Consider the following 19,952-nt stretch of genomic DNA (forward strand, 5'->3'; position numbering starts at 1 on the left):
GTCCTAGTCGATCGAGCGGTACGATCGATCGGACAAAGGTAACCACTGACATTTAGAAAGCAGAGAAGGGGATAGACCAGCAGCTCCGAACGACACGACAGAATGGGGACACCCTGTTTGAGCGAGATCCAGTCGGCCAATAGTGGAGCCCACCTACATATCTCCTCATACTCTTTTGAAAAATTATTCCATGGGCAATAGAGCATGTTCAGTATGCAAATCGTACTCTAGAAGCTTCTAGTCCATCACATCAGGGATTTACATGCTCATTTAAAGAAGGATGTCAGAGATATTTTTTGACTTATCTTTTCTTATGACACTTTCGAAAACGTGCATCCACTTTGAGATGTGTGCACAAGTGATATAGTGACACTCTAAAAGAGGAACTCCATCTACAAGCGGAAGTATGCGATGCTTCACTACTGAACACTCTTTTGCTATAGCATACTTATTGCTCTTCTTCTCTATTTGCATGGATCACTGACTTGAGCATCGGAGGGCCAACACCGGGGACCCCCTCCCTAGCCCGACACTAACACTTTCAATTTTACAAGATAGCGTGGAGTCTTCTATAAGTCAACCCTAGAGCTACATCCCCAGCTAATCATCTTCTCAGCTTTCAGACAGTGTTGAACCTTAAATATGGTATATATAGGGTATTAATTTGTATTTTAGATGAATTGACTCATTTCCAAAAGTCATGAGAGGGGGCTTATCTTGATTGCCATTGGCATCTAATATGGCGAGTGATGTGGGGCCTAAAGTTGGGTCAAAGTCAAGGCAGTCAGGTGATGTGGCGGTCCAAGTCAATGACCGATTAATACTCGAGGAGGGAAAGGCCACATGTTCCGGCCAAGTGGTCTAGCTGATTGAATCATGAGCCCCTTAGAATCGACGAAACATCGAACTGTGTAAGTGACATTCAGAGTCAAGTCCTTTTTGTCGCTCAAGGTTACCATGGCACATGGTCCGGTCGAGTGGTCTAGCCAATCAGACCAGAGGCTTGATCAGAAATACTAGACATATGGATAGACCAGATTTCTTGGTCGAGCAAAGGATGAGTCCTTGAAAATGACATCATTCCTTAGCCGACCCGACCCCGTACGTAAATGAGAGTAGAGTAGATGGTGGAGGGTCTCAATCAGTTTATCCACTAAGCATATAGATGACCTATTAACTTAACAACTTAATATTCCTTTTTAGCATTTTATGTAATAGTTATCAAAGAATTAAGGAAATATTCCCTATGCAATTTGTGCAAGGAAGCTTCTACACTGCGAAAAACAAAAATGGTGGGCCCATTTTTGGAAAGTTGTTAGAATGTCAGAAAGGTTGGTCCTTTTTTAGAAATTCTTTAATATTCGTGCATAGAGGAAAAGTAACATTATATAAGAGGTCTCCGTCTACAGGCGCAGGTATGCTAGGTGAGGTTATGTAAGTATACACATTCATAACCTACTGTTCATTGCTACTGTCCTCTGCATTCCATTTTCCTTTCAGATGTCTATTTGACTTGAGCGTTAGAGTGCCTATGTTGGGGTCCCCTCCCTGACCCAATTGCTGATGCTTTTTCCCTCTACTCTCTATTTTCGACATGTAGGAGCACTCAATATCATTTTCCTCCAGCTTAGAGTTTTTTCACGGTCAACATCAGAGTCATCTGTCTAGCATACCATCTCCCTTGATTTCAGACAGGATTAAATTTTGCATCGTCTGTGAGAGCTTCACCTAAATTTGAAACACAAAGATGGAAGTGTCGAGTGTTCCTTATTACTCTCTCTAGCTTGGCACAAAGATGGTTCAATCGGCTCCAGTCGAGTCCATTTATTGCCTCAAGGACTTCCGTAAGACATTCCTTTACCACTTTGTCAGCAGCCACATATACCACAAGATTGTAGGAGGATCGGTGGCCGGCTTGAATGGGGGTTGGATAGCTAGGTCACCCCCAATTATATTTCTTCTCTACAAGATGGTTAGTGCACAACGGAATATACTTAAACAAAACAATGAAAGCAAACAAAGAAGAATACAAACGCTAACACTCTCGATGTAACGTGGTTCGGAGATTGCTTGCTCCTACTCCATGACATGTCCTTGAGGTGGACGAGCCCTTGATCCTTCGGTGGATCAACCTCCGACAATCTCCGGCTAGAACTTCTCCTTTTCGGTGGAGCAAACCTCTCACAAAGGTTCTCTTCCTCTTTACAAGATGGAGTTTAGATTGGGAGGAAGAGAATTGACTTGGGAGCTTTGGGCACAGAATATGAGTTAATCTACAAGCATCAGTAACCTCTTTAATGCCCCAAGGCTTCCCTTAAATAAGAGAAGAGAGTTGATCATCAATCAACTCAAACCCCGACACCAGTATACTGGTCCAAGCACCAGTCGACTGGTTTGCCGTTAGAGCCAGCCAACAACTCTCTACAGGAACCCAATTTCTGCCAACGACTATGTACCTGTCGACTGGTCCCATGACCAGTCGACTGGTCCTCGTAGTCGACAAGCACAGAATGCTTCTGTGCATTCTGTGATGCTGGATCAGTCTACTGGTCCCAGTATATTCACTCCTCTCATCCTTTCCAGAGTCGCCTTTGAAGCCCTCTTCCTCGGCTTTCGTCCCTCAGATGCACCCGAGCCCACGACTCCTCTTCGTGACATCCTTTACGTTGCCTTAAAGTCCGCTTCCCTCGGCTCCACTCCATTGCTCCTCGTCCGGCGGTCCCTCGGATGTCTTCCACACCATCCTTCACTGACTCAAGGATCTGAGCCCTTGAATGAGTTTCCCACACTTGGCCTCACCAAGTTCTCATGTGTTCCACCAAGTCCTGCAAGACTCAAACACATATAAAATATATATAAAAGTCTAACTTAAACTCTTTGACACACACATCAAAACCTAGGTCGATTGCTCCAACAAAGATCACATTGAGCCTTTTTCTCTCAAACAAGGGCTAAAGGAGGCATTGAGAACGTACATTAAAAGGTTCAATCAAGTGGCTATGGATGTTCCTTCGGCCATTCCAGAAATTCTAATGAGTGTCTTCTTCCACTGACTCACTAATGGGGACTTCTTCCAGTCCTTGACCTAAAAGCTTCCCAAAGACTTCAACCATCTACTCGGAAGGGTAACCAAGTATATCAATGTAGAGGAGACACAATCTACTCAGAAGAAGGAGGTCGGCAGGCCTACTCTTGTCTCTACCCCCAAGCGTCGAGCCCCTCCGCCTTCACTGCCACACAAAGGACCCTGATTGAGCCATCCCTCACATTCTCATGAGTAGAGGATGAACGCAGTCCAACACATGGAAGCCAAGAGGACGCGATTCCCTAAGCCCCGTCCATAGACCCAGCTATTCTGCACATACCATCGGTTGGGAACCTACAACACTAAAGACTGTTACCAATATAATCAAGAGATGTGTCAGGTAGCCAACCAAGGGTTTTACCAACCTTTGTCATCTCCCAACCATTAGTGTAATCACCGACCCAGCGAACCGCCAAGGAGGAGCCCCGGGAATACCGATCGAAATTAGTAGTGACTTCACTAATAAAATAATTGAGCCCCGACTCAAGCATATGCAGAGCTGCCGCGCCAACCGACCTGAGAAGAAGAAAACCACGGTAATGCCACTAGGGGAGATATATGCATGATCATGGGTGACCAGACCGATGGTGACTTTAACAGAGCTAGAAAGTCACACGCACATCGATTGAAAATCCACACGATCGGGTGTAGTCAAGAGCAAGTGTAATAGCTGGAAATCAGCTTCGGGCCCAAGGACTTAGAAGGTGTGGAAGTACCATTTGACAACACCCTGATCATCAAGATGGTTATAGTCAATTATAATATACATCACACTTTCATTAAAAAAAGGGAGTTCTTTTAACATTATTTTCAAGAAGGTGTTCGAACAGTTGCAAATCAAGAAAAGTGAGCTTCAACCCTATGATTACGCCACTATATGGTTCACTAGCAATGAAATACAGCCAATCGAACAGATCGGATTGACCATCTCTTTGGGGGAGGAGCCCCTAATGAGGACTCATGGGATAACCTTTATTGTGGTGGACGTGCCCTCAGCCTACAACGTAATCTTAGGCCGACCACCTTGAACAAGTTTCAAGTCGTTGTCTCCACCAACTACCAAAAGATCAAGTTCCTGATCAATGACTTAATAGACAAGGTGAAAGGGAACCAACTAGTAGCATGTAAGTGCTATGTGGATATAATCAAGACGGAAGCTCACGTAGCTTGGAAGACTCAATGAGTGGAAGTTAACATCATCCATGAGGCACCCTGATACTGGTCTATGAGGAGAAGGAGGAGGTGCATATCCAGCCAAGCAGGCCGGAGGCCACCAGTCAAATAGCAGACGACTTAGCCCTAGAACTTAATGCAGAGCTAGTCACATGCCTTAACATATAACAAGGATGTCTTCGCTTGGATGTCCCAGGAAATCACAGGTATCTCACCACCAATTATGGAACATGTGCTTCACGTCTGCTCGAATGTTCAGCCTGTCAAACAAAGGAAGAGAGACTTTAGAGCCGAATAGAATAAAATCATCCGAACAAAGGTGGATAAATTTCTTAAGGCAAGATATATTTGGGAAGTGCAGTTCTCAAACTGGTTAGTCGATGTGGTCTTGGTATACAAACTCGAGAACAAATGACACTTTTGAATGGACTTCGGGGATCTAAATAAGGCATGCCCAAAGGACCATTATCCCTTGCCTCACATTGACCAAGTTGTAGACTCAACATCGGGCTACGAGTTGATTTGTATGCTGGACACATACCAAGGTTACCATTAAGTCTCGTTGGCCAAAGAAGACCAAAAGAAGGTTAGCTTCATCACTGCTGAAGGAACTTATTGTTATAATATTATGTCGTTAAGACTAAAGAATGCTAGAGCTACCTACCAATGACTTATAAATAAAATATTCTGGAAGCAGATCGGGTGATACATGGAGGTGTATGTAGATGATATTCTGATTAAGTCCCTCTGAGCGATCAATCTGTGCACTGACATAAATGAAACTTGTCAAATACTGAGGGAGTACAGTCGAATATTAGATATGACAAAGATGCTAATTTTTTCACTGCTTCATCAATGGAGAGTTGCATGCAATTCTTGGAAAATGGAATATCATGAAGCACTTTATCAAGTTCATTGATACAAACAATTATACCATATGTAGCAATATTTGTGCTAGATTCCAATGTAAATGCAACTGGTTTACTCTAAAATACAAATAGGCATGTCGATTATATTAGGTTCATAACTCTATAATATTAATTAATATAACTACAACTAGTAATATACCTATAAAATATCAATTTTATACAAAATCTGTAGGTTATCATCATCAATCTTCATGTCTTCTTTCATGTGATTTAACTTCACTGAACAACTGCCTTTGTCATCAATCGAAATGTCGCATACACCCCTTTTATACATCATTGCTTCAAGTTTTTGTATACGTGCATCTTGTTCTGAAATTTACTTCTTCGCTTCCATCGACTCCCTTTTATGCTTTGTGATTATATCTTAGACAACATCAAATTTCTTCCATGTTCTACCAACATTGAAATATATTGTTGGATTTATATGACCTCCAATATCCCTTACACGCCTAGCATATTCTTCAATCTCAAGTGCTTTGGTAAGTATATCCTCTTTTGTCCCTTTAATTTTCAGCTTACCCTCCCTCTTTTATTATATATATTCATCTGTCATGCAATATTAAAAAATAATTATTACTAAAAAATGGTATCATTTCAATAAAATTGAAGCTTTTATGTATTGTTAATTTACTTACAATCTTTTGTGCTCTTTTCATCAAATCCTCACCTTCAAAGTCTCCTTCTTTGTTGAGTCATTCTTTCTTCCATGTAATAGCTCTATTAATGTCATCATCATCACATAATTCAGTCGCCTTCAACAAGAAAAATTTAGTAATATATGTGAAATAATTTTATGTGAATGAATTGGAGGGTTCATAAGAAAATATAATTTTTATACTTTGTACTAAAAACTTGCATTGTCTTTGTGACTAAGTTGACTCCAGAGTTTTGAAAAACTTGTATGTCATCATACTCTTTTGTAGCATAAGTAACTCCATCAATCAAATAACTTGAGTACTTTAAGACTTGCTTGTTAGGTCTGTGGACTATCCACTTCAATTAGGAGTGTAATCAAGCCGAGCCGAGCCGAACTCTTAAATGTTAAAGTTTGACTCGCTATAATCGAGCCAAGCTCGAGCTTTATTTAATAAATATATTCATGGCTCACGAGCTTATTCAAGTTTTTATCAAGCTTAAACGAGCTTAATAAATATAAATTATAAATTTAAATATTCATTAAAAATTAAATTATATATTTAGATAAAATTATAATATTCTTATTAAAATTTACAATTTTATTCAAATAAATAAATTTAATGTATTTGTCTATATTTTTCATAAGTAGAGTGTAAAATCTATAAATTCAATATCAAAACTATTATTTTTTCATTTAAAGTCGATTCATGTGTTTACTAACGAACATGTTCACGATCTAATTAACGTGCTGAGTATTGTAAACCTTGAGCTTGGTTTGTTTATCTTAATGAGTCTCATTAAATGATCTCAAACGATCTTTTATCGAATCGAGTTTTGAATAGCTCATGACTGGCTTAGTTCATTTGCACCCCTGACTTCAATCTTTCTGATACTTGATGAGTGGAATGATCAACTACATATACAACCTATATTTTTTATATGATAAATTTTTATTTAAGTGTAAATATGACAATGAATGTATGTCAATATGTAATATAAAGGAACTTACAAGATCGTGCAACCATGTAGTAAATGTTCGGTTATGCTCAGTTATGCTCATCTTGCAACCACCTCTTGAACTTAGCCTTATGAGGAAATCTTGCATTCAAATATGTCATGTGTCCCTAATCAAATTATTAGGAATAAATAAACCAATAGAATTTAAGTAAACCACATGAAAGTATTAATAAGTTGGATAAATTACTCGATATAGAGATCAATCTCAACATCATTTTCCAATATGTAATGATGTGCTTATTGCAACTCATCGTGACTAGTGGAGTGCACTACTGCACTTGATAAAGGCTTAGTTGTTGGATCAAAATGCGCTAGAAGGGGGGGGGGGGGTGAATAGCGCTCGTGGCTTTCACTTTTCATATTCGGAAAACTTAACGAGTAGGTGCAGCGAAAATTAAAACAAACACAGAAAGACCCAAGTATTTTTACTTGGTTCGGAGCCTTGGACGACTCCTACTCTAAGACCCACGCTCGTTAAACATTTACTTTGGGCAACAACTATAATCGCGCAAAATTACAAGTATGAAATATAAATAAAACAATAATTATATTATACCGACAACAGAATAATAAATTTGAAGCTCTTGGTCGTCGGGGTGTTGCTATAGCTGTTCTGGATCATCTCTTTAGCAGCACACAGAAGAAGGATCGCTTGGAATGTCTTGATACAAGCTCACTACAACAAAAACCTTCATAGACATCGGTTTTCCACCGGTGTCTATTTCATTTTTGACCGATGTTTATGAAGCCGATGTTAAAAGTCTGTCATTTTAGACATCGGGTTAAAACCGGTGTAGTATCACTTAACGACACCGGTTTTCGAATCAGTTATTAACCGGTGTAGTATCATTTAACGACACCGTTTCATCAACGGTGTAAAACCGATGTAATATTAGTTAATAACACCGGTTTTACAGCGGTGGAAAACCGATGTAATATCAGTATTTTTTAACAGTACAAATTTGATTTCCGAAATAGTAACAAAAAAAATACACAAATATTCACAAATTACACAAATATTCTTCATTCAACATTATCCATAAAATACACAAATATTCACAAATTACATAAATATTCTTCTTACAACAGTATCCATAAAATACACAAACATTCTTTTTACATCAAAAGCTAATAGATATCATAATCAAGGTAAAACATGCTTTTAACAACACATCAAAGTAGAACCGCACTTCAAATGTAATCTAGCATGCATTCAGCCCACTCGAACCGCACTTCATCAATTTCAACTCTGGAGTACTTGAGATTTGTAAACTGTAAAAACACATAAATAATATATTAGTAAACCAAGACCAAAAATCATAGTTGAAAAAGTAGTAAGAGCACCAGGTAATAAGATGACTAATTTGAATGCTTAAAAAGAAACATATTCATCATTTATCTCAACCACATCAATGCTTACTTCAATGCTTGCAATAAGGATCTTCAGTGGTTCACAAGGTATCAGAAAGTTGAATTTGCAGTTACAAATGAAGTAAAAGAATCATATTCAACTGTCAAAAGATAACTAGGTCCATGCTCTTAGAGAGAACCATACAAAACAAAATGAAAGGTTTCGAACATAAAAAAAAAAAATGTTAGTCATGCCAAGACTGAGATCACTCATCTATCTATCATTTCAACCTAATAAATTAGTTACTTTGGTTTTGCAAAGTCTCCCAATTGTGTAGGAACCTCAGTAGCTTTTATCCCAAGTTCAGAGAAGAAGAAGAATAATGAGGAAAATCAATTTCTATATTTACAACACTATTTTGATGTTAAATGTTGTTAACATGTTTGTTTAACGTTGTTGTCTCCTTGTTTAGGAGCATTCTTCATAGCCCGCATGAATTTTTAAACAAAATCATGTCTAGTACTGTTTTTCATTTTTCTTATTGATGGAATTGAACCCAAATCCATCGCTAAGAATTAATTTGTCTCTGGAGCACAAAAAATTATGAATTTTCATAACCTCAATCAAAGCATTAGTTTGCTTTTTGTTCTAGCATCTAAAGCAAAAGAAAGTACATAAAGGAGAGAGGATAAGGAATAACCATGACAAGAAACCAGGAAAATATATAATAATAGTAGTCCTTCAAAGACAATGAAAATCAAGCAACTAACTTAAATATGAAGGTGATGCGTAAGTTAGAAAATCTTAATAAAATACTTTGAGTGAGGCCATATTGATAACAGGTAGTCGAAGATTGTAAACCTCAAATTTCATTCCCATGCTCTGATGAATCAAGGTATAGCAAGATTTTAAGATTTACGAACTACTAAACAAAAATATCATGAGGAAGAATCTATAGAAGTACCTGGACAACATGGGAAAATTCATTAATGAATGCATTTTGTGTGGCTAGGGACAGATGACTGCAAGCCAAAACCTCCAGCATATGCTTGATAGCCAAATCAAGAACTCCAATAAAAGAATACCATGTAAGTAAATGGAAGGAGATAAGGTCAAAAGCATCAAAGATAAATGCACAAATATACAAACAAAGCATAGAGAACCTTCCAACATTGTAGTGAACATGATTAGATATATAACTCCAACCATTTTCTCTGTAAACGAAGAGTGCATTCCTGTAAGCTCGAATCGCACGTTGTCTCTACATTTTACAGAATGAATGTTTTACAATTAGCACATAAAATTTTGAACATGCTTTAAATATCTGAGACACAAGTTTCAATATGAAGATAAATTTGACATGCAATCGAGTACCTGATCAAAAATGTAGTAACAGTTTCCAGACAAAACAAGATGAAAACCATACTTGCGTAACATTGGTGGGATGGAAAGCAAATAGTAGTAGGATGCTTGTTCAAGCAATCTGCCAAAATAATTATCTAGTTTTGTGATCTCGTAACAGCAAACTCATGCATGTAAAATGGAAATTGTTAGCGTTGATGGCAAAGTCTGATGGAATGATGACTTATGGACTTGCAACAATACAACAAAGAATAGTGAACATATATATACCAGTCGTGAAGGCATACTCAGCCGATGTCGTATCCTTTTCCCAATCCTTCCATCTGTGTATCTGCCCAAGAGAAGATTATCAATGCAAAGTGGATACTGCAACAGCTAAACTAAATCATCCTCAGGCAATGCTATGGAATTATTCAGAATGATACATAATGTAATCCACTACTCTGTCACTGCAGATTCACCTTTGCTCTTCCAAGGACCATTATAAGAGCACTATTTACCACATGAAACACAGCCAAAAAGAAGATCAGAATGTGCAACTGGTGCAAGCCTGTGGCAGTAATCAGTTGCTCCTTTTCCTACAAGTGATCACAACTGAACATTTTATTGAAAGCTTCTTAGATTTTGTTTACAATAGATTATTTTCAACCAAACAATCAGAGAATTGGAAGTTGCTGTGCACTACTCACTGGGGGGCATTCAACCACTGAACCACCAGCAGCTAAAATCCTGCGCTTCAGGTGTGACTCCGTCAGCACCAGCGCGAGCAGCCGCCTTTTATTTCCGCCAGTTGACTCTGCATCAGGGCGACATGGCAACATAGAATCTGCAACTTCCTTTAGCACGCAGATTTTCACGATCTGGTCCTGACTAAACGTCAACAGCAAGGAGATGAAGCCGAGAATCATCAACTCTGCGAAAACCACAATGGATCACAGAGTTACAGTAATTCATCTATTCCGGATACCATGTACGTCGAAAGAGTGCTCCAATTTAGGTATGAACTTTCTGGTTTTACCGGCTTTCACCTTCTCAAGAACTTAAAAAAGAGTTCTCTTTTGCCTCTTGATAAACCACTGACAACGAAGTCAAAGCAGATGTAACTGTCAGTCATATGAGAAAATGATGCTGATGCAGGACAAGATGGAGTAGCATAATTCCAAGCTAGGAAAAAGATAAGCCATTCAAGGATCTGAAGTATGAAATTATCAGGACAATTTCTCACTTACAGCCTAGACATTCCAAAAACTGAAAGATGATTAATCTTTAAGATATAAACTGAGAATTTATAAAACCATGCTTCCTCGTGAAACATGACTGATAACTCGTAAAGAAACCGCTTTCGCTTTATTTAATTTCTTGATGTTACTGATAACTCCCAAAGAAACAACAAAGCAAAACAACTTTTTGTATTCGCAAACCAAGTTCATCCTGATCAAGATAGTTTAGATTTTTTTTCCCAATACATACATACATAGATCAAGATTGAGACAAACGCCTCACAATTTTCCTTTAAAAATTATAGTAAAAAAAATAAATTCCTGAGCAACTGTCACGCACCGGAGGAGTTCATGTCCGAAGAAATTTTGGCAGCATCTCCCTTGTACGGCGGACAATCTGAAACTTTCTACATATCCACATACCTCAGCCACATGCGGCTAGAATAATAGCAGAAATAAAATACAATCACAGACATTCCACGCAGTTTATATAACAAGTAAACAGAACAATAATACTCTGACTCGAAATCAACCCTACTCAACTACACTCGTAAAGCTCAAATCCGATTTTTCCTACTCCACTACACTCATAAAACACAAATCCAACAAACTCACCTCTTCTGCCGTCCAGGCAGGCATGTAGTAAAACATATCGAATAAAAATCCAACAACAAGGACAATCCATACAATATCCAGGTATCAAACAAAACCAAGTGTAAACATGGTCAAATAAGAAGCAAAACAAAACCAAAAGATCCATAAGTCTTCGGGGTCTTTAGGGGACCAGCAACTAGAACTCTCTCCTGACAGCATCATCCTGAAATATAACAACAATGGAGGCGGGGTGAGTTCAACACTCAGCAGGTACAATTGATATGCAAAGTAAGGAAATAACACCTAGCACTAATCATGCGTACAGTCTCCTGATAAAATAAAGGTAAATGCAAACCGAAGTAAAACAGGAGAGAAACTGTACTAACCAGGACCTGGGTATCAGGACAAACAGTCCGAGTGGTATAGAAATCCTGTATGCATGTCAAATATAGGTATCCAAACAAGATGCAGCATATAAATGCAGCAAATACAAACACAAACAATAAATACATCATGCATATGATGCCAATGTCATGGTCACCCCTGACGCCAGTCAGCCAACTCACAACAAAAGTGGGATCGAGCGGGTAGGGCTGTGACGACCGTGCACTTTGCATCACTACTCCTGATGAGTGACCGAGTGGATGGGATGCTGTCGAAGTACATACATACTCCTACCCCAAATCATAAATGGGGGAGCGCAATGCTCTCATCTCCCGGTACACTATGACAGAGAGGGATCTCTAACGTGCTACACGCTGCGTCACACTACCCCTGAGCGGACCAACGGAGCACCGGAAGAGTAAACTGACGTGCTACCACGCTGTGTCACGCTACCCATGAGCGTCACAACGGAGCACCGAATAGTGATGAAACTGGTAATGTGCTCGACAATAATGGAGCAATCTATCACACAGCATGCAATCATGCGAATGGTGCATGACACTAAGCATGGTATTATACTAAACCGATCTATGGAAATATAATGATATGCACCATAGTGAACAAATCATATCAAAGTACACTGATCAAATAAGGTATCAAACCTAGGTCCTGAACATGGGAAACATGGTTATATCACTACCCCTATGAGCATGTGTAATCAGGTATATAACAACACGAAATACAAAACAAACAATCAATCAAGCAGGTAACAGGTAATCGGGTAGTGATTAACCGAAACAAATGAGGAACATAATTAATGCAACTTGTTAATTTCATTACTATGCATATCAAAGACAATAAGTCAAAAGTACCCGCCTCCAATAGGATAAGTCCAATCAGTCCAAATCCGACGTCGAGATACTCGTCTCGTGTCAAAGTCCTGTGGCATCAAACATAATGTCTAATTTAGCTAATTTATCATACAACCATTAGCCAAACTAAATTCTAATCCATCGACCAACTAGGGTTAGTTTCATTAACCCTAATTACACCTTTAGATTTATTTCTAAACTTAAGTTAACAACTTTTGCTAACACAACTAGCTATCATCTACAACGAAGATCAAAAACCCAGTATCTTACCTTGATTTCCTTGCAACTGCTGGATGGATTTGCTGTCGGATCAGGCTATCGGCTACTGCAAACCAAATGGAAGTTGCTGTATCAAAGAACACCCCAAATCAACACCATGTAAATACTAAATGCCCAATTAGAAATCAATATATCCTCAACTGTGCCGATCTGAGATCAAACTGGTCACAGAGGATAAACTCACTAAAGAAAGAGGTCTAGGGCACCACCACATGCCCTTGTTCGAACCTGCAGAATGTAGACTCGAGTTGGATCGGCGGCAGCCGGTTGGAGGGATCTAGAGCACAGCCAAGTGGAGGCTCGGATGAGGCATCGGCGCTAGAGCAGCGGCAAGGAATCGGCGGTGTCGCGAGCCAAAAGGGGAGGAGGAGTCGGCAATGGCGTCGGGCTGGCTAGGGCACATAGGAAACTCGGCCAAGGAGTCTCAGTAGCGGCAGCGCTAGGGCACAGGCGATGCTACTCCGGTCCAGAAAGGGCGGCGGCGTCGGCAGGGCTGTGGAGGAGCGGCAATGTCGGCTCTGTGAGTTGAGGCCGGCGGTGGATCTAGGGCACGCAAGTTCGGCGGCTGGTGAGAGAAACTCGGCTGTCGGCGGTGGAAGGAATTCGGCTAGGGCAGAAGGGAGAAAGGCGCTGCTCCGTGCATCGCCGACGACTAGGGCACGAAGGAGGTCACTCGGCTGCGGAGAGGGAGAAAGGAAGTGCCGACTTCCCTTGGTCTGGGGCTTATTCACGCGTGGGAGAGGAGGAGGGAACCGCCGAGTGGCGATTAGGGCTCGGAGGAGAAGGCGTCGGCTCGGGTGCGCGAGGGAGAGGAACAGAAACGGCGTCGGGGAAAGAAATAAGAGAAAAAGAAAAGAAAAAGAAAAGAAAAAGGAAAAGGAAATAAAACTTTTCCTCATTAAAACAGGGTAGCCTAAACAGGCTTTTCCGGCCCCGTTTTTATCCCTGTTATCTCGTCCATACGAGCTCCGAAAAATTCCTGAAAAATTTCCAAAAATTCTGAAAAATTCCCTTATTAAGATTCTCCTATTTTCCGGTATTTTACATTCTCCCTCACTAATAAAAATTTGATCCCCAAATTTCGTTATCTACCATCAGCAAGTACTAACAACAGTTATAGAGTATAAATGCTGAACAGCAAATAAATCACATACCTCAAGTAAAAAGATGGGGATATTGAGCTCGAATAGTATCCTCGAGCTCCCAAGTAGCCTCCTCGTCTGAATGATGCTGCCATCCGACTTTAACCAGCCGGATAGTCTTGTTCCGCAACTGACGCTCTTTTCGGTCCAGAATCTGTACCGGAATCTCCTCATAGGTGACGTCAGGCTGAACTGGAACTGAGACATCTGTCAATACGTGCGTCGGGTCGGGCACGTATCTCCGCAGCATAGATACGTGGAATACATCGTGGACACCTGCCAGAGACGGTGGTAGTGCCAGCCGGTAAGCTACCACTCTGATTCTCTCCAAGATCTCAAAAGGGCCAATATACCGTGGAACCAGCTTACCTCGAAGGCCAAATCTCTTCACCCCTTTCGTGGGTGAAACTCGCAGAAATACATGGTCGCAAATGGAGAACGCTAGGAGTCTGCGTCTCCGACCAGCATAACACTTCTGGCGATCCTGCGCCTCTAACATCCTCCGTCTGATAATACGAATCAACTCTGCCTCATGCTGAGCTCTATGAGGTCCCAACAACTGGGCCTCACGGATTCTCGTCCTGATCGACGACTGAGCAACTATGGTAACAAGAATACCCTGCTCGGTCTGTCGCTGCTCCTCAAGGTCTAACTCGGAGAAACCCTGAATCAAGTCTGTGACCACAACTCGATGGCAGGCTAAAGTCCCTCTGGACTTCTGGCTAAGTGCATCGGCAACCACATTAGTTTTTCCTGAGTGATAGCTAATGGTACAATCATAATTCTTCAGGAACTCCATCCATCTCCTCTGTCGAAGATTAAGTTCCTTCTGAATGAACGGATATTTGAGACTCTGATGGTCAGTGCGAATCTCAATGTAATATTATACAGGTATTACCGCCAAATCTTCAGGGCAAAAATAATAGCGGCCAACTCCAGATCATGAGCTGGGTATTTCTTCTCATGCTCCTTCCACTATCGAGAAGCATATGAGAATACTCTGCCATGCTACATCAGAACAGTACCCATACCCTGTAGAAACACGTCAGTGTAGAGGACAAATCCGTCCTCTCCAGAAGGTAAAAACTAAAAATCGAAGCCGACACTAGTCTCCGCTTCAGCTCCTAGAAGCTGATTTTGAAATCCTCAGTCCAAGTAAACTTCACGCCTTCCATGGTCAGGCGTGTAAGTAGCATGGCAATCCATGAGAAACCCTCAACGTATCTCCGGAAATATCGAGCCAAACAGAGGAAGTTGCGAGCCTCCTCTATAGACTCTGTCTACTCCCAACGGTAACAACCTCGATCCCTTGTGAAACCATGGTATACTCCTATTGGTGACCGTGTGTCCCAAAAATCTCACAGAAGAACAAACCAAAAACGCACTACTGAACTTCACATATAGATGTTCCCATCGAAACATCTCTAAACTATGCAAAGATGATGTGCGTGACTCACCTCAAATCAAGAATAAAACACCACGTCGCCAATAACGATAACGAATTCTGATCCAATATCCTAGGGATACTCAAATCATCGAGTCCATGACAACATCTAAGGCTCTGCAAGCCATAATGGTAAAACCAAGACACATAATGTCCGTATCACAGACATTCCTATCCATACGATCTCAGATAATAAATCAAAAATCTGATCATCAACAATATAAATCACTAAGAATAAATCCTCCAGTGTGAGAGCAACGCTCCATCACAGGAAATACCACATATGTGGGAGCAACTCTCTACCACAAGAAATCCTTAATATGTGGGAGCAACACTCCACCACAAATAATCTGAAATATGTATCTGCAATAAATATAGGAGCAATGCTCCACTACCATCAATCCGTAATATGTGGGAGCAACACCCCACCACAAAACAATATATATAAGTGTCCCAAAGCACCTAACTATCCAGCTAAAGACTGCACGAGATCTCTCTACCACAAATCACTGTGGTTTGCCTAGGGTATAACAACCTAGTAAGCTAATCAAATTCATCATCAACTCTATCAGCATCCCAGTGGGTCATCCACTGATAGGAGAATTAGTTGACGGGTTAATCCAACAAATGACATAATGCAGACACTCCACATCCTGCATTCAACATAAGTAGAATCATCATGCTGCTACCAATAATACACCTGACACACGTGCTCACACAACATATGTATGGTCGACATAATCCTCCAATTAGTACACACCAAACACACACACAACTCAGGTATATTCAGTTTGATACTTCCAACAATACATATCGAACATGTGTGCAAAATCAATGTAGAAAAAATCAACAATACCCTCAAACAACACTCACATGACATATATACACCTATGCCAAGAGAATAACCATCATATACTTCCAATAAAGCATACTAAACCCAGGTGCACTCACAAATCAAACATAATAAAAAAGATACCTCAGATACCACACCAAACACATATGTACATATCACGACTCAGATTAAATCGACAAGATACCTCCATCAAAACACCACAGATGTACTTATACCACAACTCGGATTTAATTGACAAGATATCTTCAATAATACATTCAGATACATACATCGAACTACATAACCATGATCCACAAGGAACCTACAAATCATATCAGAACATGGATACATATACTACTCGCAAATGGGCAGTCTACCATAGGACTCCTACAACACATAACAATCATAATATACATGCAACATAGACATGCAAAATCAGTATACCAACTCAATCAAAGAGACCAACCTTATGCTACCAACACTCATGGTTTACGGGTATATCTAAACAAAATTCATGCATATGTATCAAGCATGAATACATCAATCAAAAGCAACCCAAAATAAAGCAGCCTAATCATCCAGTAACAACCCTGCTCTAGGTTCAAAGGAACTAATATCGGACAAGAAAGATATACACACCATGGTATAACATTGCAAGTCAATGTCGTACACTACCAAGACTATATTTAATGGGAAAAATTTTATCATCTTAAATCCAAATGTACTCTCCCAGTATACACTAGTAACGATTGTATCCCATAAGTGTTAAGCAATTAGCTCTACACTTCCTTACATCAGCGGGGTCACATATCCCAATGCACTTTCTGAGTCATCCAACCGGGTATATACAGTCCATGGTCAAAGTCTTCATGGAATAGGATACATCGATCCTCTATAAACTATCCAAGCCGACAATGGTATATGGCTAAATCAATCCTTTCCACATCAGTACAAAACATGTACTCAAATGTGCTCTAGACACATAACTAAGCACAAATAACCTAAAGGTTCGAACCTCTAAAAATAGAGTATGGAAATCCTCTACTGATCAACCAACAAAACTAAATCATTCCTCTATTAACTAATCAAGAATACCTTAATCCTCCACAAGCAACTAAGGTATATCAAACCACGACTACCCAACTCGACAAACGTAAATCAGTCTTCTACTGATCGATCTAATAAGAGTAAATCAATATTTACTGATAAAAATTAACTAAGATAAAATGGTATACTACATTGTTAAATAACTAAATCAGTTCATGGGTCAATTCAACACTAATTACATCAACTCAAACTAGAGAATGTCAACCCACATAATACCATATGTATAAATGTGTATGACCCAAAATAAAAAGTCAGAATTTCAAGATCATCAAGACACCCTCATTTTTTTTCCAAAAATATCAGCCCACATAATATCAGATGAATAAGTCTCTACTCCCCATGAGGGCAATTTAGCATTCAAAACATCAAATCATTATTTATCCACATAGTCCAATATCAGAGGAAGCAAATATCAACCAATTTTTTTTTTATCATCCTGTTAACTAATCACAACTAACCAGATTTATTAAAATCTCATAAGCACACTCAACCGTAAACTCTCTAGCACCCAATTTATAATCTGATCACTAACTATAATCAGTAAACCTATGAACATCATACATGACACTCACTATGTCACCATCAACGACAACCCAAATACTAGATCATCAAAATAGTTATCCACTAATAGATCATCAAAACAAATATCTAGTAATAGATCATCAGACAATCACATAACATTTACTCTCATAAATCATTAGAAATCAACATATCACAATATCTGATCTCATAATATCCCTCAACCTCAAACCATTCTCAACAATGATCAAACATGGTAACTCCCAAATGAACAATTTTTCATCGTATCGGGTACCCTAATATCCAAAAGATATGAGTATAAAAACTCTACTGACTAAATCAACAGAAATTATGTAGGTATCATCCACTACCTAGCTAACAATAGTAGAGGCTGGTATGTGCCTCCATCTCCTACTAGTAGTAACAGAAGCTAAAACTACTGATGGTATGATAAGAAAAATCACCAGAGACTATAATCCTTGATCTCTATTAAGGTCAACCATGCTCAATGGCTAACCCATCACATGTAATATGTGCTACAACAACCAAACAGGTACTACATAAAGAATGCTAATACTTATCATAAACTATAAAATTAAACATCATACCTATATGCCGTCTGGAGATGTTCCATCGCTGTCCAATCCCCAACTTCTGACCTCAAAATTCCGAACATGAAAATCACCGGAAATCCATATAAATCCGAAACGGAAGTCCAAAACATATACATAATGGAAAATCCGTGCAATCCAAATAACTACCCAGTTTGCCTCACAAACTTAGGCTAATCCAAAAATCCAGAATACCAAAAGCAGGTATCATAACCCACTCTGATACCAATACATTGGTATCAGCCAAATCTCGAAAATCCGTAACACGAAAATCAAACAAGTATCGCCAAACTTTGGCGCTCTGATACCAATAAATTGGTATCAGGTTATCCCCAATATCCAAAATACAAAAACAAATGATCGTAAAACTTAAGCTCTGATACCAAATAAATTGTCACGCCCCGGAGGAGTCCCTGTCCGAAGAAATTTCGGCAGCATCTCCCCTGTACGGCGGACAATCTGAAACTTTCTACATATCCACATACCTCAGCCACATGCGGATGGAATAATAGCAGAAATAAAATACAATCACAGACATTCCACGCAGTTTATATAACAAGTAAACAGAACAATAATACTCTGACTCGAAATCAACCCTACTCAACTACACTCGTAAAGCTCAAATCTGATTTTTCCTACTCCACTGCACTCATAAAACACAAATCCAATAAACTCACCTCTTCTGCCATTCAGGCAGGCATGTAGTAAAACATATCGAATAAAAATCCATCAACAAGGACAATCCATACAATATCCAGGTATCAAACAAAACCAAGTGTAAACATGGTCAAATAAGAAGCAAAACAAAACCAAAAGATCCATAAGTCTTCGGGGTCTTTAGGGGACCAGCAACTAGAACTCTCTCCTGACAGCATCATCCTGAAATATAACAACAATGGAGGCGGGGTGAGTCCAACACTCAGCAGGTACAATTGATATGCAAAGTAAGGAAATAACACCTAGCACTAATCATGCGTACAATCTCCGGATAAAATAAAGGTAAATGCAAACCGAAGTAAAACAGGAGATAAACTGTACTAACTAGGACCTGGGTATCAGGACAAACAGTCCGAGTGGTATAGAAATCCTGTATGCATGTCAAATATAGGTATCCAAACAAGATGCAGCATATAAATGCAGCAAACACAAACACAAACAATAAATGCATCATGCATATGATGCCAATGTCATGGTCACCCCTGACGCCAGTAAGCCAACTCACAACAAAAGTGGGACCGAGTGGGTAGGGCTGTGACGACCGTGCACTCTGCATCACTACTCCTGATGAGTGACCGAGTGGACGGGATGCTGTCGGAGTACACACATACTCCTACCCCAAATCATAAATGTGGGAGCGCAATGCTCTCATCTCCCGGTACACTATGACGGGGAGGG

At 39.8% G+C, this 19,952-nt stretch overlaps 1 protein-coding gene across 1 annotated transcript; it reads right to left on the reverse strand.

Moving 5' to 3' along the window:
• Positions 1-9,752: 9,752 nt before the first annotated feature.
• On the reverse strand, positions 9,753-10,461 carry LOC122044026 (MLO-like protein 7). Its single transcript, XM_042604573.1, has 3 exons — positions 10,243-10,461; positions 10,015-10,131; positions 9,753-9,884 (listed from the first exon to the last, which is right to left on the reverse strand). Exons 1-3 carry the CDS (start codon positions 10,459-10,461, stop codon positions 9,777-9,779), a joined length of 444 nt encoding a protein of 147 aa, XP_042460507.1. The 3' UTR covers positions 9,753-9,776.
• Between the last annotated feature and the right edge of the window lie 9,491 nt (positions 10,462-19,952).

This window comes from Zingiber officinale, chromosome 2A, assembly GCF_018446385.1.
Source record: "Zingiber officinale cultivar Zhangliang chromosome 2A, Zo_v1.1, whole genome shotgun sequence".
Taxonomy (NCBI): domain Eukaryota; kingdom Viridiplantae; phylum Streptophyta; class Magnoliopsida; order Zingiberales; family Zingiberaceae; genus Zingiber; species Zingiber officinale.

Coding starts and splice junctions, on each gene's coding strand:
- LOC122044026 (XM_042604573.1), bottom strand. CDS start 10,461: ATGATTCTCGGCTTCATCTCCTTGCTGTTGACGTTTAGTCAGGACCAG. Junction 10,132..10,242: donor CAGTGGTTGAATGCCCCCCA/GTGAGTAGTGCA, acceptor GATCACTTGTAG/GAAAAGGAGCAACTGATTAC. Junction 9,885..10,014: donor TGGTCCTTGGAAGAGCAAAG/GTGAATCTGCAG, acceptor TCTCTTGGGCAG/ATACACAGATGGAAGGATTG.